The 22,493-nt window shown below is 28.8% G+C and overlaps 1 protein-coding gene across 3 annotated transcripts in view; it reads right to left on the reverse strand.

The window, feature by feature from the left end:
• LOC110282721 (semaphorin-2A) overlaps positions 1–22,493 on the reverse strand; it is a 535,140-nt gene that overhangs the window by 155,469 nt on the left and 357,178 nt on the right. For 2 of the 3 annotated variants that reach the window (XM_043041275.2, XM_043041274.2), the window contains exon 3: positions 9,770–9,821. In XM_043041275.2, coding sequence (XP_042897209.1) covers positions 9,770–9,821 — 52 coding nt within the window. Of the gene's footprint in view, positions 1–5,272; positions 5,292–9,769; positions 9,822–22,493 lie in introns of those variants that run through there. The other variant, XM_071186784.1, reaches the window with a different exon arrangement.

Here is a 22,493-nt window from a genome sequence, read left to right on the forward strand (position 1 = left end):
ATTTGTGTTACATGAGAGAGAAAAACCTTCCACGGTTAGCCTGATGGCAAGGGGACTCTAACCCATGATGCGTCTACCATAGAGGATATTTCACGTCAGCACAATGGTCAATGCAAGCCGGATGCTGATTCGTATCGCCCAGCAGCCTTCGTTGGTATTCGAACCCGATTCACCTCATTGGGGGGCGAATGCTCTATCCCCTGAGCCATCGTGGCTCAAATTTATCATTTCTAATAATGTTAGCACCCAAATTTCAGCATAAGGAATTATACTCCGAGCTAAGCTATGGTGGACTCTACCAACCATACTAATGAATATCTTCGCCATTAATAAGTAGGTAATCATTAGGATAAAAATATGCAAGGCTAAAAGATTTTTTCGATACAATATTTATTTAGTTTGATAAATATTTTATTTGTGGTCACTTACCACATTAAACAAGTACCTATTTTCTAATTTATTTCAGAAACTGTTATAAATAGTTTAAACCCGTTTAGTTCTTATTTTTTAATCCATAAAAACAAACATAAAAACTAATCTATAAATAAAAAATAACGAAAAATAACGTCTTGTTGACGTTTCGTACATTCAGCGAATGTCGATTATCTAATAACGTTACAAATAATCTTTGAAACAACACAGCCTACGGTTTAAGACTAAACTTAGCATTTATTCAATTTATGCGCTCAATAAAAGTCTGAGACTACCACAACAGCAAAACTATGCATCCAGTAATATATAAACCAGCTTTGAGAACAACCAGATGCCCAACACTAAGAGGGAAAAAAACTTGTCCATAAGAAAAGTAGTTTGACACTGAAATCGTGTGCAAAAATAATAGAAATGGGCAGTAAAATAAGAATATATAGCCCTAAACTACGTGCGAAAGAAAAGGGCAAGCGAAGGCAGGGATATATGGTTTAACATGTCTCGTACCATTTGTCTTTTCTTTAAAGATCCCCAGAAAAAGGGAAAATTCTTGACATACGCATCCATCATTGTCTTTTAATGCGCCTTTTCTCTCTCTATATCTATGTATATAGTTTTTCTTTTCTTTCCCTTTAGTTCCCTTAAATTCCTCCGTTCGAGAACTGAAACTTACGCTTTTTGACTTTCGAGAGGTTGTGGCTAAAAATAGAAGGCAAAGCTGGAAAGAATGCTATTGCTATTTCGTTATGCAACGAAGTTTCTCTAAAATGAATATTCTTGAAAAGAATATCATTGAAGTCCAAAAGGTAGCGTTAGAAATTTTTTTTTTAAATATTTTAAAATCTGCAGAATCTAATATCCTGAAGATAATCAGCAGACTAAAGCTAAACGATTTTTATTGGTTTGGAGATTTAACTACGAAAGTTGAAAAGCATTGATGTTTAAACACTTTTGATAAGTGAAATACCAATAGGAAACTAATTTGTTAAATTATTTATAAGAAATGTTTTCTACTTTACATTAAGAAATTCGATTAAAATGCGTAGCTTTTAGCCGTAGTACAATGTCGTAAGTTTAGATCGTACCTCATGTTAGAATGATAACGTTCGTATTTTTTCACCTGGTTTTTTATAACAGATATTTCGGAAGTAACACGATAATTTAAAAACAAATGCAATTCTGTAACAGATACAAAATAACTGTTACAAATAATTCGAATGGGATCTCTATGCAAGAATGGGGACATTTCTCTCCTTTTACCAAGAATATTTTAGATAGATTTTTCAACTAAAATCTTAATTTACTAAAAACATGATTTAGTTAGATCGTATCTCTATGCAAAAGTGTTCTCGTTCGTATTTTTTCACCTGTTTTTTTTTGTAACAGATATTTCGGAAATAACACGTTAATTTCAAAATAAATACAATTCTGTAACAGATACACAATAACTGTAACAAATAGTTCGAATGGAATCTCTATGCGAGAATGTGTATGTATGTTTTTCTACTTTTACCAAGAATATTTTAAATAGATTTTTGGACTAACATGCTAATTTCCTAAACACATAATTCAATTACAAATACAAAATAACAGTTACAAAAAAAAGTACTCGATAGTTCTCCTGTAGAACGGATTTCCATGCAAGAGTAAAATCCTTTTTTTTTACTATTTATTTCACGATTTTAGAAAGTAACATGTAATTTAGAGAGTAACAAGTACATTTCTGTAACAGGCATATGCAAAATAACTAGAACAGAAAATGCTCCATCACTTTCTTTTTTGTAATTATTTAATTAAATTGATGATTTTTCTAAAAAATGACACAATATTCAGTTTTATTTGGCAAACACTGGCTTCGATCTGCAACTTTGAGTAGGTCGTTTAGTAATTGTCGATTATCAGATCCTTGTATATAAGCAAATATTAGTAATATCGGACTGAAGCGTTTTTTATGTTAGGCTTTTAACGCATAACAGGTATTGATTTTTAACTGGTCTAATAAAGTCAAGTCTATACCAAAACAGCGATGCATTATCTTAGTTGGTATATAGCAGAATAGGAGTTATAAACTATTGGTCAAAAAGTTAAGACCTATTTAAGAAGTGGATTATAGAAAAAAAGAAACATTCTATTGATTTATTTTCTTAGTATTTAAGAAATTGCAAATGATAACTTATTTAACTTGATTTGTTAAGATTTGCCATTTTAAAATCTGTTTTTTATTTCAAGTATTAAATTTAACGAAAAAGCTAGTTCTAATCAACACACATTTCTTAGATATTGTTCCTATAGAGATATATATGAACGCTATACCAATACTATATCAACATAACATTCCGATAAGTTTGTCCCATGCATATTTTTAGAATCATTCTCGAAATCTATGTAAAAAGCAAGTAATATAAAAAAAAATTAAAGTGAATTCCTACTAAGAACAATTTGAACAAGATATAGAAGAACAAGAACAATTTGAACAAGATATAGAAGAACAAGAACAATTTGAGCAAGATATAGAAGAACAAGAACAATTTGAACAAGATATAGAAGAACAAGAACAATTTGAACAAGATATAGAAGAGCAAGAACAATTTGAACAAGATATAGAAGAACAAGAACAATTTGAACAAGATATAGAAGAACAAGAAAAATTTGATCAAGATATAGAAGAACAAGAACAATTTGAACAAGATATAGAAGAACAAGAACAATTTGAACAAGATATAGAAGAACAAGATATGAACAAGATATAGAAGTGCGTGTGTGTGTAACAGTATGAACTAATAATAGGAATTGAATAATATCCTAAAGGAGGGCTCCAAATTAATATTTAAACTAAAAAAACACACTCGAAATAATGGCAAACCACAGTTAAAGGAAGCGGGGTCTATAGAACAACAAAACCCGTTTGATTGCTGATTGAAAGTTGAAGGTGTTTCCATGAGTCGTATTTCAACTCATGTTTCCCCCAGTAAACAAAAAGCTTAATGTGTTTGTGCATCCTAAAAACTCTACTGAAATTCGTTATATTTTTGTATATTAACCCCTTGGGGACGGTTGATTCAGAAAAGCATTCGTACAAAATCAGGATCAGGACGTAATTAAATAAAAAACGCTAACTTAAATGTAGTCGTTTCTAATTTGACAGACTTACTTTGCTTTTACTTTAATTATTGTTAGTTTAATCATATATATAATCAATGTTAGTTCAAAGTATAACTAAATACTTTTATTTTGAACTAAAGTAATGGCGAATTAAATACATCAAACAATTATAACTCCGCCCACAAATAAACTCCTTAAGAAGTACTTTGATTACCAGTTTTATCTTTTTACCCTGAATGATACAGTTTTATGCTGGCACGTATTTGTGACAGTCGGCCCGAAAGGGTTAAATGTTAGCTTTATGCAATATCTTGGAATAGTTAAAAAAATTTATAAACTGTTTTATACAACTTCAAGTGATAGTTTCATTTTAAATTTATAGTTATGTAGTGGAGCAATCTATACTATAGACCTGAGTTTAGAACAAAAAAGTAAAAAAAAAAGTGTATTTTGACTATTAATCCTGATTTTCTCTAATAATTCAAAAAGAAAAATAATATGAAAAAATGAATTCATGTCTATCAAAATAATGATAGAAAACTTTTCTAAAAAACCAACAAAATACACAGAATTCCTTAAAAAAATAAATTTCGAATATTAACCTTACATAAAATAATTTCGACAATTTCAGAAACAGAGATAGTTGCCCGGGACTACGAGTAAATGTCATTCAACTATTTTTTTTCCCCAAGGAATATTTTTTTGCCGAAGTGATAAGGAAAGAGTGATGCTTGCGGGGATATTCGAATTTTTCGGGAGGACAGATAAAAATTGCTACCCACTTTCCATATTTGGAGTCAAAGGATGAATTATCAAGATAAAATAGAACAAAATCAGGCGGTATCCTGCGGGCGCCATTTTGATAAATGAAATAGGCAGAAATCTTGGTGGTCGAGATTTATAGAAGATAGATAGAAGAAAAATATACTTTTATGCATGGGAGTTGATAACGATAACATAAAACAGTATTTTTTGAAAAGAAAATAATTTTTTTATTTTTACTTTTCTAACTTCGCCTGATTTATTTGAAGTAAATTTAATTGAATTGGTTTAGACGAAAAAATTTTAGTTTAAAACAATCTATGCTAGTACGAAATAAAATATAAAAATAAGATCACTATAATGCGCCATTGGGACAATAATATTGTAAGCAGTGCTGTATTTCCATCTCTTTTTCATTTTCATCTCTGATTTATTTAAAATAAAAAAAAGATTAGATTAAAAAAAAATAAGAAAATTTATAATAGTAATGTAGTAAGCTATGCAGGAAAATAAAATGTGTGTGATTTATCTAATTTATTCTGAATTATTGAAAATAAAGTAAAATGAACTGTTTTAGTTATTTAAAAAAAAAAAAAATTTCAATAAAATTTCATGAATTAGCATGTTTAATATAGTGCTATAGTTCAAACGTATTAATATAATTAACAAAGTTTTTTTTAATTTTTTTTCACATAACTTTATTTGACCTGTGTAAAGATAAATATATCGAAATCCTGTTGATTTAGAAAATAAAATATTTAAATAAAATGTATTTAAAAAAAAATATGTCAGCAATATTTTGCATATATTTAGCCCTGAGCAAAAGAAAAGTTTATTATTTTTATGATTAAAGAATGATCATTCCACTAATATCAAAATATCGATATATCACTCAAATTTAGCACGATTGTGCTAACATTAAAAATCCATGTGTAAATTCCAAATACTTAGATCAAAACAAATAGCAAAGTTTACCTACCAGGTGAATTCCCAAAATTAAAATATAATTGTTGGAATAAAATTTACATAAACATAAATATCCTTAAGTTCAGAATAATTTTGACAACTTTCCGCATATATTTCTCCCCAAAAAACTTTTTCTAAGGAATCCCTGCGCGTCGCGAAAGATCGAAGTCGCCGATACGATGACGATGAAAGATGACTATTTGTTTTCCGATGTATCGATTTATCGAAGAGCAATACGTATAAGCGTAGCGAAGCCGAAGTGAAGAGAGCAAAGTTACCCGAAATGCAAGCGGCGACGCACAAAAGAATGAGTAGGAATAGAACGTAAAAAAAAAAGAAAAAGAATAAAAAATCTTTTTTTGTAGTAGAAGAAAAAAATTAACTAAAGGAAAATAAATCTATTTGTTATTTCCACAATTGAAGAAAAGGGGAAAGAAATGCTTTTTTGAAGAAGCAGGTTGTAGCGAAAGTTCAAAAAAGCGAAAGGAACGGTACGGTGACAGAGAAGAAGGCTTAGGACATTCTTTTGTTAGGAAACGAGTGCTGGCTTTTTATACCAACTTTCACTGTCGTTGCATATTTTACCTTCTCCTTCAAAACTCCTTTCTTCAAAAACTTAATTTTGCTTTTGAAGGATATTCTTATTTTTCACTAAGATTCTTTATTTGATAAATATTATTTAATTTCACTTAAATAACAGAATTTCAAAATACGTATAATTCTAGTAATTTAACTGAAACAAAATTTTGATAATTGCTCTCCTTAGAATAGAGCTTAAGAAACTGAAATATTCTTTTCGGCACAATATGATTTAATTCAACAGATGTTTTGTTCACATACAATAGTGTCCGAGTTATATTTTTTTCATACAAACTTGCATCATGTGATAAAAGTTTTGATAGTGATTGCTGTTATATTTACATAGAATAGTGTCTAAGTTACATTTTGTTCATACAAACTTGGATCATATGATAAAAGTTTTGATAATGATTGCCGTTTCGTTTACATAGAATAGTGTCTAAGTTACATTTTGTTCATACAAACTTGGATCATGTGATAAAAGTTTTGATAATGATTGCCCACTTGTCTGGTATATTCTTCTATACAGAATTTAGACTACCTACGCCGTAGATTCTCAACCTTTTTAACGTTGCCGCCCCCTTAAGGAGCAAAAAACATTTCAACGCCCCCCTTTGTGGAAATCCAGTTATTCAGAGGATGGAACTTAGTGAGGTGTGCTGAATTATAAGAGTCAACTTTTTTAAGCAATTTTTACGCTTTAAATTTGTTTTTTGTTTTTTTTTAAAAGTGTAGGTACATTAACTATATAATTTTCTCACGGCAATTAATCGCACTTTATTTGTTATGATAAAGATAAATACGTTTAATGAAAAAAAATACAACAAAGAAACATATGCTTGAAAAGAATAATTTATTCTTAATTAGATTATCAAAAAATCACCCAAAATAATTTTTTAACACTAAAAAGTAGTATTAACGAAACATTAAGGAAACTATGTTAATGAGATGATTGTACTTAATGGTTCAGAGCCAATTTCTTCACTCTTGGTTCAATACTGTTAGTAAGATGAAGACGCAAAATCCCTTGTTGCACAATTACGAGTCGATTTCTCTTTTTTGGGACAAGATTCGTAACAACACTGAATCCACGTTCGACAAGTTAGGAGGAAGAGGCGATTGATGTTACCTTTAAGCAATAATTCTCTGAGACGATCACCACTTCAAAGTTTCATTAGTTAAAAGTTCAACCAATTCCTCGTAAATCTGAGCTTCTGCTGTTTCAATATTCACAAAAGGGTTTATAACCCATTAAGGGACTTCCAGGAAACAAAACATCTTTAAAACGGTCAGAAAAGTCCATGTGTAAAGAGTCAAGGTGTTGACTATATTCTTTTGCATCATCACAGCAAATTTCGCCTGCTTGGCTGAACTTATTCCAACCAAAATTCTGCTTCCACAAAATGAGTTTTTTTTAGAAAGGCAGAAATGACTGATTTTGTAGGGATCAAATTGAGCTCGTCGCTTTGAAGTGGTAAATTTAAACCATTAAATTTTACAGATAAATCAACCAAAGTCTTTCTTAAATTATAGCAATCCGCCTCTCAGAGCTACATCTCTGTTTTCAGGGAACTCTAGACCAGAGTCGAAAAGATTCCAATACCTATTGAGACAGAAGCTTTTGGAAATCCAGCAAATCTCAGTGTATAGTAGCAAAGGATTGAATTTTTCATTGTTTTCTTACACAGCTGTCTGAATAATCAATCGTAGAGCATTACTGTGAATTTTGCTCTCAGCCGATATGGCTTAACTTGACCTTGTGGCTCATCTTTCCTTCGGTTAGACTCCTCCCCCGAAATCAATTGTTCTTCAGCATATTAATTTATGCAATTTCTGAATGAATGGAATGAATCATTGCATATTGCAAGGTTTGATGCAAACGCTCGCTGAGATTTTTTCCCTACTAAATGCTGTCTGTGAACACAGTGAACAGCTAAAATATCTGGTACCTCCCTTTCCAAAAGGGCGATAAACCCACAATGTCGCCCCACCACTGCGGAAGCCTATCAGTGACAATGGACATAATATTCGCAAGAGGAATGTTTTTCTCTTTAAAATAATCTTTGACAGTATTAAAAATAGATTTACCTTAGATATCTATAATCAAGCTTCTTGCAAAAAGCATCCCTTGAATAATTTTTCCTACCTTTACAAACCGGACCTATGCTTAAAGTAAAGCCTACATTACCTGGCAAGGTTGATTCATCAACTTAAAGGGAAAATTCGTTGGATATCAAAAGTTTGCATGAAGAGTTGCTTCAGCCATCTCATCATTTCGTCGCCTCACTGTATCGTTACTTATGGGATATTTTTTTATTACATTGGATGCGGCTGGTTGGTGTAAAACTGTTTCTAGAACTTCCTTGACAATCAGCAGTATAAACTCTGCTCCGATGGTATGAGCTTTCCCAGATTTAGCAATAAGTTTTAATATATTATAAGAAGCTATTAAATCATCGTCTCATTTTTGTGATAAGGTTGCTAGTAACCCTGAGACCGAAGGTGCCTTCAGAAACGTTAAAAAAGATGTTCGTGAAAAATGACAAATCTTTATTTTGTTTCTCAGGATGAGTTTTTTGCGAATGCTCCTGCTAAGGGTAAGATATCATTATCTCATTAGATAAAAATTTATTACAAAGTAAACACATGGGTAGATGAGAGTTCAACAGTGATTGAACAAATCCCAACTTCAAGTACGGGGTAATGTATTGACACTTCTTTTTGTCAACCAAATTCGCTCATGTACCTGACCAAATAAACTATAAGATCTAATCGAAACTGGGGGAGAAACCGTAAGGAAGCTAGCGAAGACCATGATAAGAAACACGGATCAAATCAAGCATTCATACTGAAAGCTCATGCACTTTAATTTCCACCAAATGGCTTGAATAAGTCAGTGCTGATTCATGCGCTGAGCTGTGTTGGTTCGGATCGGAGAATAGGAGTTGTTTAAGTTCGTTTTATTGCTAGTACAAATGGTGTATCGGATAATTTTTATTTATTATATTAATTTAATATTTTTTTCTTTAATATTAATTTTAGATTAATTTTATTTATTAAAGAAATCTTAATTTAATAATTTCATTCGTAAGTTTTAAAATTAAATTTGGATGACAAAACATGCTCATCGCCCCCCTACCGCCCAAAACATATCCAACGCCCCCCTACCGCCCAAAACAAGTTCACCGTCCCTCAGCATACTCCCACCGCCCCCAGGGGGGCGGTATCGCCCAAGTTGAGAACCAATGACCTAAGCAGAATATGCTAGACTCCTTTGTCTAACCTACATCCTTTTAACAAAGTAATTTGTCTTTTCTACTATTTTGTCTCATCTATAAATTTCCTCACTGAATATTTTTTAATCTATAGTTTTCAACACAAATTTCGTCTAGCCTATATTTTTCCACATAGGGTTTTATCTTGGCGTTATTTTATACACAGAGAATTTAGTCTAAACTCTTTTTTTTCATGACTAAATTTTTATAATATATATATTTCCACTTAATTTGCTTTCTTCTATATTTTTATACACACAATTTTGGCCTATATATTTTTTCTAAGTAGAATTTCGTCTGATCTATATTTTTTTTTTGCCTTACATAACTTCCGTTTAATTTTTTAGATGATCGATTTAGTTAATATAATGTGTAGATTATATATAGTAGCTTGTCAAAACGCTATCTTTTTTTCAGATGTTAATCGGAACGAAAGTTTGGCTACTTCAGATTTTGTTCAATTGATATTTTGTTTACGTTAGATTCTGTCAAAACACGCCAAGTTCCGATGCCAAATCGACTTGAGATAATTTAAAAAGATAGAGAAAGCTACGTAAATTAGATATTTTTTTACAACACTAGTTTTATTAACTATTTCTGAAATAGAAAAGTAAAGCATAAATCAAATAATTAAAGAATGAGTAAATAACACTTACCTCGCATCGTGTTCTGTTGATGTTTGCCAAATTTAGTCGAAAAATTTTATCCCTAAAAAACAAAAACATTTGTTTAAAAATTAACAAAGAAAACAAATCAAAATGAAAAGAATTTAACGACAATAAATAAAATGTCTCGTTCAAACAAATCATTATTTAATTCTTTGTATAATTAATTTTTATAAAAAAATATAAATTTTTTCATAAAATTTAATTAAATTACGAAAAAAAAAATAATTAAAATATTAGATTTAAAATACATAATTTTTTTACAAAAAATATATTTTATGATGATTAATTAAAAAAGTGATATTTATATATTTGGTTACATTAAATGCATAATTTAATAACAGACAGCTCTCTGGAAACTTAAATATTTATAATATTTTTTTCTTTTACATTTCCGTTTAGTGATTAATGTGAAAAAAAATGATTGTTTAAAAATCCAAAATAACTTTATGAACAGAAAAAATTTAAAGTAAATACGATCAGCAAATATAAAATTGCAAGAAAAAAATTAAATTGCGTTTAAAACTGTTTTTATGTGTTTATTTTTTTAATAATTGAAACAATAAAATTCCACAAAACATATAGATCGTTTTAAACCGACTTTTAATTTTAAAAAAAATAGTAACATCAATTTATGCAGAATAAATATTTATTCAAAACTAAATAACATATTCCTTAAAATGTTAATTTTCTAAATAAAGTTTGAAAAACGTGTTTTTTTTAAAATATAATTTTTGTTAAAACTCTTGAAAACGGTATAAAATAAACATTTTGATAAAGAGAAACATTGAAAATACAACGAAAAAAATATCAATATTGAATTGAATTAGAATTTCGAGTAATTACAACGGTGAAACCTCATGCATAATTGAAACAAAATTATTCAAATTGAGAAATGATACACAATAATATAAATTTCTCATATTAAAATGTAGACAAATGTTTAGAATTATTTATTTATATTCTTAAGAGAAACGGAGAAGATTTTCTGAATAATTTAAAAGGTTAGCTACGAATGCATAAGCTGAGGATTCAATATTAATGTTTATTTCTTACATTACGTACAAAAACAATAAATTCAGCTTTCCGTGTTAATCAAATTAACAATGAATAAGTAACTTCTATTTTTTTGAAAACAATTATACGTTTCTTAGTTTATGAATATGATAATTGTTAAGTAATTGGTATTCCACAAATTGTTCAGGGGCTTATTTTTCTTTAATTGAAACACAATTAAATTCATATTATAAAAGTTGCCATTCAGACAACATAAATCATTCCTGTCTCTATGGAGACAAAATTATATAGAATTATCAACATTTTCAAACAGTTTCTCTAAATTTGTGAACAAATGAAAGCAGTTTATCAATTAAATATTCAAGTGTATTAAAAACAGAAAATAAAAATTTATTCATTATGTAAATAAAATTTCATTATTTGGCGGCAGTAAACAATCCCAATGGTTATGGTTAAATGGAGCTGCTAGACAAAACATATCTTATGCAGGTAAAAGCAGTTATGTCTCTTAGATAGGTACGGGTTTTTATTTGGCTCCATTATTATTTAGAATATTTATTCTAACTTCATTCTTAATATTAATTTATAAAGAACTGACCTTTTTCGTCTTAAAATAATTTAGAATATTTAATTTAACAATATTTTAAGTAATATCTCTAAATTACTCTAATAATATTCTTAAAAATATTTGGCACAGAACGGATTTTTTTAAATGGATATTAGATAAAAGATTTTGTTCTAAATATTATTTTGTAGACACAATCTAATTCAAAATATACATTTTATATTCTAAGTATAAAATTATCTAATATTATTTCAAAAAATATTCGGTCCAAAACGGCTTTTTTTTTATAACTGGATACTATTTAGAATATTTATTCTAACATTAATCTAAATAATATTTTGTACAAAAAGAATTTTTCGCTTTGAGCATAATTGCGAATATTTAATTTAACGATAATTTAAGTAATATCTCTAAATTACTCTAATAATATTCTTAAAAATATTTGGTACAGAACGGATTTTTTTAAATGGATATTAGATAAAAGATTTTGTTCTAAATATTATTTTGTAGACACAATCTAATTCAAAATATACATTTTATATTCTAAGTATAAAATTATCTAATATTATTTCAAAAAATATTCGGTCCAAAACGGCTTTTTTTTTATAACTGGATACTATTTAGAATATTTATTCTAACATTAATCTAAATAATATTTTGTACAAAAAGAATTTTTCGCTTTGAGCATAATTGCGAATATTTAATTTAACGATAATTTAAGTAATATCTCTAAATTACTCTAATAATATTCTTAAAAATATTTGGTACAGAACGGATTTTTTTAAATGGATATTAGATAAAAGATTTTGTTCTAAATATTATTTTGTAGACACAATCTAATTCAAAATATACATTTTATATTCTAAGTATAAAATTATCTAATATTATTTCAAAAAATATTCGGTCCAAAACGGCTTTTTTTTTATAACTGGATACTATTTAGAATATTTATTCTAACATTAATCTAAATAATATTTTGTACAAAAAGAATTTTTCGCTTTGAGCATAATTGCGAATATTTAATTTAACGATAATTTAAGTAATATCTCTAAATTACTCTAATAATATTCTTAAAAATATTTGGTACAGAACGGATTTTTTTAAATGGATATTAGATAAAAGATTTTGTTCTAAATATTATTTTGTAGACACAATCTAATTCAAAATATACATTTTATATTCTAAGTATAAAATTATCTAATATTATTTCAAAAAATATTCGGTCCAAAACGGCTTTTTNACTTAATTAGTCTTAATTTAATCAAAAGCAATTATTTTACCGTTCTATAAAACTCCACTAGTCTCCAAAAACACACATTCCCTTTTAAAATTTAATAGAAATAGAATAAAAAAACATTTCTTTTAAAACAGAATTCAGAGACACAAGTTCCCCGACCCATTAGCATCAGGGAATATCTTTTCTGAGGGTAAAAATGAGAAAATAAAATGACCTTATTCTTTTAAAAAAACATTTTACCTCAACGAAATAAAGAGAGTTTCTTAAATAAGAACGAAAAATTAATTATCCCTCGCCAACTGAAAAATATAGCCGCTTTTACAATTTAAACAACGCCAACATGGGATGTTACAGGTGAAGTGAAAGAGTGAATTGAAGTTTTATTTTAATTACAACGAAACCCTCACCGGTTACGTTTCCTTCTTCATTTCAACTCAAATTTCTTCTCTTTTTTATTTCTTTTAAAGAACTCAACTTAAAATTATACTTGAAAAGATCAGAGTATGTAAAGAAGACTAATTTTGTTTTTCATTTCCTTTTTTTTTGTTAACCCGTTGCTCTTTACAAATGTAAAATGAAATAAAATTTTAAGCGACGTTATGTTTTTTCTTTAAAGCTTCTCTGAATTATAAATTTTCAAGACTCGCTACAAAAAGTCTACTTAATTAGATGCTTGATTTTTTTTCAAATAATTTGATTTTGTCATTATTGTATTGATAATATCTAAAAATTAAGATAGTACAGTTATTTTTTAAAAAATTCTTTTTTGTCCTTTAATGCTTTTTTGGTGTTCATGCAACATATCGCATTTACATAACATAAATTTTGTTAAAAAGTTTTTCAAATATTCTAACAAAAAAATGCTTTCTTATTTAAAAAAAAATTATTTTGTTATTGCATTGATAATAATCTAGAATTAGGATAAAGTAGCATATTTTTTAAATTGCTCTTTTATTCTTTAAAGTTTTTTGATGCATTAAAATATTTGAAATTTTTCCATTGCATTAATAACGAAAAATAATTTTTTTTTTGTTGTCAAGATGCGCTAGAAAAACTCGAAAGAAACTATTGATTATTTTTTTATCAAGCCATCTTATTGATAATAAACAAGAATAAAGATATTGCAGCATTTATATCCTGACAATCTCTTTTTATTTCTTTCAAATTTTATGATCCATTCAAATATTTGACATTTTTCCATCGTATTCTTAGTTAATAAGATAAATTTTAATAAGATGCGTTATAAAAAAAACTTAAGTTTTTTATTCGAGAACTTATTTTACCATCGTAATGATAATAAATAAAAATTAAGATATTTTAGCATTTTTTTTAAAAATGAAAACTGATACTTCAACGATCTCATACTTCATATCGTAATTAGAAACTGTTACATAATATATGCTCGTAAGAAACTCAACTTTTATACTCTTTATAAATGTCAAGGAAAAAGATCTAAAATTAATTTAAAAGTAATTCAAGTACTTTAAAATTACTCCAAAAGCTAATAATGTATGCATTCAAAATATTTACAATGTATACGATCGAAATTTTTTAATATATATGTAAAATTCAAATATTCATTTGGTATTTTACTGAAACCAATTCTATGAAAATAATTTCTAGAACTAACCGAAATTTAAACGCGTGTTTCTGTAAATTATGTTTGCAATTTGGTAACAGGGTAATTTTTATCGTAATACAATCGTATGGATGCATAGAAAGTCGGAACAAAAAATTTTTACTACTCTACAGTGCAGTACAGTACAGTTCTGTACTTGTACTGCAGATCATACTTATCATAGAACATTGTACATTTTGTACTACAAAAGTTTAAAAATATACTTAAAAATAAAAATATGCAAAAACAGCCACTGTAAAATTTTTAAAATTTTTTTTAAAATATAATTCTATAATAACTATTATATTAATTTTAAAAAAATATTTATTTTTTAATTAAATATTTTTAATTTTTATAATTTTTGAAAATATACTTAAGCTAGTATACTATACTTAGTTACTATATAAATACTTAGTTACTATACTTATATAATAATTATATTAATTTAATAAAAATATTTATTTTTCGATTAAATATTTTTAATTTTTATAATTTTTAATCATTTTTATTATTAAGCGAATTTTTTAAATAGCATTTAAATTTTTTTTCAGAGGATCTTTGAAAATTATGTTTTAAACGTACGTATGTTATTAGCTTTAATTAACACTTTTAATGAATATCTTAAGTTCTATGTTAATTTAAATAATTTGTAATTAACTACGAAACACTAGCAGTTTTTTAAGTAATAAAAAAAACATTCTTAAAAACAAGGAACTGAATGTGTAAGCATGTCCGAAACTACAAAATAAAAATATAAAAATCCGTAGCGATGAATTCAATTAGTTCTTAGAATAAAAAAATTACAAAACGAACGATGACAGCATCGTAGTCATTAGAATAATACACGATATTTTAAGAACATCGCGAAAAAGGATGATAGGAAATAATATCTAATCTTTTTCTTCAATAACCTCAGGACGGAAAAATTGAAAAGGCGAACAAGATCTCTCTTGTTTATATCATTTCTTTTAAACAAATAAATAAATAAATATAAAAAAAGATTTTTCATCGAAGAAATTTAAATACGCATCCACTTTTTTTTATCCGTTTGTGTTCGTTAAACATAAAGCAATATTAATATAAAAAAACAAAAGGGGATTAAAAAAAAGGATAAGAATTCTTTCACTGAATTATTCATGGGGAATATTATGCGCGGATTCGGGGTGGGGTGGGTGGAGGGAGGATTGAAAAACAAGAAGGGGGAAAAGTTGTTATTGAACTAGTTGATTAAAGCTATAAGCATTGAATTACGAAATATTTACTTTTATTTTAGAAAATTACAATTTAATATGCTTGCTTTAAAAACTTGGAAATGAACTTTAAATATTACTGCTACCGTGAATGATCGAAATTAAGAGAATGTCGACTTTCAACGGTGAATGTCAACAATCACATAGTCGATTTGATGAATGTCCGAAATATTTCTTTTATACGATTTGATACTAATTTATTCCATGATATTATTATATTTATTCGAGCCGACCGGCCTGTGTAGGGGGCAGGGAATTGTCCTTGCATCAGAAAGGTTCTGGGTTTGAATCCCGGGCCAGGCATGGATGTTCTTTCCTTCTCTGTACTATCTGTCCTCACTGTGGATGTTAACACAGGTGGGCATTGGAAAAAAAATATTCATTCGATATTTTAATATATGCTGAGGATAGATTAGGAGAAACATGAGTGTTCGGAGTTCCGGTTAAATACACACTGGGCAGTGTCCCCTGACCTTAAAAAAAACATTGTTGTAGGGCATACCGGGCAGTGGCACTGAACCTTAAAAAAACATTAGTGTAGGGTATACCGGGCAAATGTATACCGGGCCGTGGCACTTAACTAGACCTAGTATGTATTTCAGACATTTACCAAAACTAGATATGTGATTTTCCTTTTTTGGAGCAATGTGGATTGATGCCAGACTACTTAATATAAAAATAAAGGGTAATTTGTTACAACTAAGTATAATAAACGCAAATTTTGTTGCAAAAGCATAATAGAAATTATCTTTAATTTCAAAATTACTTTGCTTCCAATAGAAAGTTTCAATAATTTCCAGAAAAATTTTATTACAGAGTGCGGCAAAAAAAGAAAAGCCGGACAAACACTTTTCCACTCTCCTATTCTCCGCTTTAACTACTTGAAATAGCAGCTCTTTTCTTTTCACACAGTAAAAAAGCCTAAAAGATCAAGCTCAATTATAAAGTATTTCATAATTGTATAATTGTTTTAATAATTTTATAATTATTATTTTATAATTAATTTCTAATTATTATTTTATAATTAATTTATGATTATTATTTTGCATTAATTTATGATTATTATTTTATAATTAATTTATAATTATTATTTTATAATTAATTTATAATTATTATTTTATAATTAACTTCTAATTATTATTTTATAGTTAATTTATGATTATTATTTTATAATTAATTTATAATTATTATTAATTTATAATTACTTTATAATTATTATAATAATTTCTAATTCTAAAAGGAGCACACAAATAAAAAATAAATTAAAATTATTTTGAACACTTTCAATACAAGTTATTATTACAAATTCAATACAAGCTATCATTATTTACCGCCAAGAAATACATTTTAAACCTTATTTGTTTTCGTGTGTTAAATTTTCGAAAATCTACAGTCTACTATATTTTTACTCAAATCTTGTAATAAATAACGACGTATTTTATACTTAAACTTCTAGGGAAATCTCCTCTGTTAATAATCTCTATAAAATACTGGAGATTCTGAAGCAACTCTTTAGATTTTTTTTATTTTCAGGATTTTTCCAGTTTCTGGAAAGAGAGAAGTCTTTTCTGCATTATTATGCATTCATCCCAGCTCCAACAGCGCAACAAGTTAGCGCAGTGGCAAAAGAACGCGGTGTGGCGTAAAATTACTTTTTCTCTCTTTCGACGAAATAGAGAAAGTGTTATGCACTTTCTTCTTCTAATAAGAGTAATAAAAAAGAAGAAGGCGAGAACTAGAAACTTTTCATTCTTTTGTTTCCGAGATACTAAAATATATTTTATTCTAAAATGGAAAAAGTTTATAAACTAACTGGTCTAGATAAATTCAGAAACTCTGTTCAAATATTTCATTCTTACCAATGGAAACAACATAACTGTTTTAATGAAAGAAACTAAAAAAACTGTAGCAAAATGGATGTTAATATAACTCTTATTACTATACCTAAAGTAAGTACCATTTCTTTTTGTTTGCGAGATACTAAAATATATTTTATTCTAAAATGTGAAAGTTTGTAAACTAACTGATCTAGATAAATTTAGGAACTCTGTTCAAATATTTCATTCTTACCAATGGGAAACAACATAACTGTTTTAATGAAAAAAACTAAAAAAAACTATAGCAAAATGGACGTTATTACTATACCTGAAGTACCGTTTTTAGTTTCCGAGATAGTAAAATATATTTTATTCTAAAATGGAAAAGTTTGTAAACTAGCTGGTCTAGATAAATTTAGGAACTCATTTCAAATATTTCATTCTTACAAATGGGAAACAACATAACTGTTTTAATGAAAGAAACTAAAAAAAAACTATTGCAAAATGAACGTTATTACTATACATAAAGTACCATTTTTTTTTGTTTCCGAGATACTGAAATATATTTTATTCTAAAATGGAAAAGTTTATAAACTAACTGGTTTATATAAATTTAGGAGCTCTGCTCAAATATTTCATTCTCACCAATGGGAAACATAGCTGATTTAATGAAAGAAACTGAAAAAACTACAGCAAAATAGACGTTATTATAACTTTTATTACTATATCTAAAGTAAATTTACTTCGAAGTTCATAATGCTAATCTGAACAAACGGTTTAAAGCAGAAAAGAGCACAAGAAGAAATCAGTGGAAGCCTTTGGGGCTGTGGGACCCGTGTAAATCTAAGAGTGAAAAAAACAACAACATCCATGTCAGTAAATTAATGAAAAAAAAAAAAACAGCGAAAAATTATAAACTGCACTGCTAAAATGAATTATCAAAAAATAGATTTTATAACGATTTAAGAACTACACTAATAGATCATTGAGAGCGGTGAAGGCTCAAGGGATAGCGCGTTTGCCTTCCAATGAGGGGAACCGGGTTCGAATCCCAGCGATAGTCTGCGATACGAATCCCGCATCCGGCTCGCACCAACCACAGTGCTGACGTAAAATATCCTCAGTGGTAGACAGATCATGGGTTAGAGTCCCCTTGCCGCCAGGCTTACCATAGAAGGTTTTATTCACCATGTAACGCAAATGCGGGTTAGCTCCATCAAAAAATCCTCCACGAAGGCAAATTCCTCCCAATATTTAATCCAACAATTCCCTTGTCTTCTGGATTGGGTTTCGGATAACTAGGCTACGGAGTTGAACCTTAGTAGTCATAAACTCAAAAACTGGGTCGGCTGTTTAACGACGGTAATAAAATAAAATAAAATAAAATACTAATCTATTGCCCTCCACGAAGACTATTTCTCCCAATACTTTATCCAGGAGTTCCCTTGTCTTCTGGATTGGGTCTAAAATTACTATTACTACTTCTACGATGGTTATAAAATAAAAATAGATCATTAAAGACAGGGATACATTTTTAATGATGATCTGAAGACCATACAGGCGCAAGCGGGCATACCGATTGGGTGCAAAGAATATTTGCCGTAACACACATTGTTTTGTCAGTAGTCTTTCCTTTTTTTAAAAATAAAACTTAAAAAGACCTTGAAAGAAAGATTAAAATATTATTTAAATACACTTTAAGAACAACGCGGACAAAAAAGATATTTGAACAAAATGCATCATCCTAACCCCTATAAAAAAAAAGGAAAAAAGAAATCTGTATAATCTGGATATAAAAGAATAAAAATCTTTCTCGAGTATTTTATTGGGGAGGATTTCGCCGTATACGCCGTAAATCCTATTTGCTTTGTAAGACGGGACCGTCAAAATTTTACTATAGGCTATGTAAGAAACGCAAAACGATATCATATATATTTTTCTTCCATTCTTCTTCAATACTTCGTTCAGAACAGGTGGCAACATTGAAGGAGTGGGGAGGTGTGAGAGCGAGGGAGGAGGTGGTACGTGTTCTGGTATATCTCCCTATAGAGTCGTGAAAGATCAGGCCATGAACCGGAATAGTCGGATCTTTCCGGAAAACTCCTGCTTATTGGACGGTGGCAAAAAAAGGACTGAATTTTTGGTTGGAATCTTTATTTCCTTTTTCTTACCACGGCAGATGCACATCTCGAATACAAAATTGGAAATTTTCTTTCCACTACGATTTCAGGCATGTTTCTTTTTCAGGTAGAAAGAACACGGGAACATTTTTGTTCTAAATGGAATAATTCACGAAATACAATGTTACAGTTAAATATGTACAACGGAGAAATATACTTTGTAGAATAGCTTAAATAGTATAAACGTGTGGAACAAGGAATACATTGGAATTTTCAATATAATTGTATTGGGTTTGAATACTCTAGATATGAATACCTACTAGATTTGAGTTTTACTCCTGATTTGAATATTTTGTTCTAAATTATATTCTAAATATATATTTTTTGTTCTAAATATGATATAAATATATTTTGTTCTAAATATATATTACATTCTACAAATTAGATTTAAAAAAATTGAGCAATTTTGCACTTCTTTTTTGATTTGACTACGTTGCAATATAAATTAGATATTACAAATTTGACTCCTGATTTGAATACGTAGCACTAAAACTTGATATTTTATATTAGATTTTAATAATTTGCGATGTAGAGTCCTAGGATCAGATTTAAATAATTTGTTAAATAGGAATTGTTAATTAATGAAATACAATGTTACAGTTTGATGTGAACCATGTAGAATTGCATTTAATAATCTAATTGTAGAATTACATTTAATAATTTTCATTATAATTGAGATATATTACTCTTGATTTAAATACTTAGCTCTCTAAACATTTCCTACTTTAAATTAGAGTTCAATAATTTGCTTAGTAAATTTATTCTTAATTTATTCTTTATTCCTAGTAAATTATTATGTTTCTTGATTTGACTACTTTGAAATATAAATTTCATATTATCAATTTCACTCTCGATATAATTATGAAACTTTACTTTTGATTTCAGAACTTAATATACTTTATATAAAATATGGCTTCATATGCCCAAAATATGATACTTTAAAGTAGATTTATATAATTGACGATAGAAATTTAATCTTCTACACTTAACACTAGGTCTGACTTTTTAATATAAATTTCATTCTTTAATGAAAATATTTGATTTGGAAAAATTGCACTTTGAATTTAATGCTCTACACTTGACACTTAATTTTGCACAATAAATTTTGTTAGTTTGCACAGCAAATTTTATATTTAAAATTTTATTTAAATATTTTGCGCTATAAACTTGATATTCTACATTTTATCTTTAAATGCTATATACAAAATGAATACAAATTTGAAGCCCTACATTGAAGCCCTACACTTGATATTTGATTTAAATACGTTTAACTCTAAATTTAATACTCTACATTTGGTGTTTGATTTGAACACATTACAAATTAAATTTAATACTCTTCGTTTTCGGATTAAATACTTTACGCAAGAAATTCGTTTCTCTGATCTTGAGTTTGAGCACTTTACAGTATAAATTTAATATTCAGCACTTGATCTATAATTTGATACACTGTCTTGGGGATAAATACTCTACACTATACGTTTGATACTTATAACTTTTTTTTTCTCGTAGCCTTGATTTAAATACCACCAAACATCTTTGAGATGATTACGTAGCCAGCAGTACACAGTTCAGCTATGGAAATGACTCTTGGGACTCATTTTCTATGGTCAACTGTTAAATACTGGAGAGGAATCAAACTAGGCTGTAATATATTTTATATTTTATAATATAACTGTCGCTGAACAGTTGATCAAATTTTTGGGTCTACGACTACTACTGTTCAACTTTGCAGCCTTGCAATTTTGAACCAAATTCACAAGAGAAGGGAACTCCTAGATCAAGTATTGGGAAAAATTTGAAATTTACAAGGCATGAAAATCTCCCGCGGTTGGTCTGACGGCAAGGGGACTCTAATGATCCGTCTACCACTGAGGATAGTTTACGTTAGTACTGTGGTCGGTGCAAGCCGGTGAGGAAATCGTATCGACCAGCAATCGCCGGGATTCGAATACAGTTCACCTCATTGGAAAGCGAGCGCTCTATCACCTGAGGCAGGGGTGGGCAAACTACGGCCCGCGGGCCAACTGTGGCCTGCCGGAAGGTTTTATCCGGCCCGCGGACAGAGTTTAACTTGCCGATCCGTGGCGAATATAAACAATATACATTATATATCCATTTTCTTGTCTACTTTGTTTAGAGCTATTTTTGTTCTTTCTTTTTTATCAAAGTACTGATGACCTTTTTACTTTCTCCATTTTTGTTCTATAAAACATAAATTGATGGAAATAGTTAGCTTCACACAGACAGCTTCAATTGGTAAAATGATGAAAACAGAAGTTCATTGTAGAATAGCCGTAAATTGGCTGCAACGAGCATTTGTCTTTTTCGAGGAGCAGACACGTGGAATCTAATATAGGCGAATTGTACTTCACATGTTGCAGACTGCGCATTTTAAGCTCCAACGAGCGGATTTTTCTACCTGCTCGAGTTCTAACATCACTTACTGCGTATGGAAAGATTGCACACAAACAACGTCATTGTAAATAATGGTGAAATTATTAAATGCATAAAATGGCTATTGATTTTTTGAGTAATTGGTAACTTTTTTTACCCCAAAATGACAACTAAAAGATGCAAAGTTGATGTAGAGTGCCATGCGTTCAATGATGAATTGACTTAATTTTATTTTAGAAGTTAGAATTTTTATTTTAGAAGGTTTTACTCGGCTCACCAAACTTTTTTTTCTCGATTTTTGGCCCTCGACCAAAAAACGTTTGTCAACGTTCGCCCTGAGGCATCACGACTCAGACTGTAATCTATGCAAAAAGGGCGGCAACAGCATATTGAACACATTAACATGCACTCTTTTGAGCTAATTTGTACCACTAGATGTCCGGGTATGTTTAGCCAAATTGTGTTATGTTTAACCAAATTGTGTTATGTTTAGCCCAATTGTGTTATGCTTAGCCAATTTTATAATTGAGAGCTAAACGTGAAACCTATTTTACTTAGATTTGTTACAGAACAGAACTAAGGGATTTCAACATCGCTATACTGTTTTTAAATGGAATGGAATTAACATGCACTCTTT

This window comes from Parasteatoda tepidariorum, chromosome 10 (genome assembly GCF_043381705.1).
Source record: "Parasteatoda tepidariorum isolate YZ-2023 chromosome 10, CAS_Ptep_4.0, whole genome shotgun sequence".
NCBI lineage: Eukaryota > Metazoa > Arthropoda > Arachnida > Araneae > Theridiidae > Parasteatoda > Parasteatoda tepidariorum.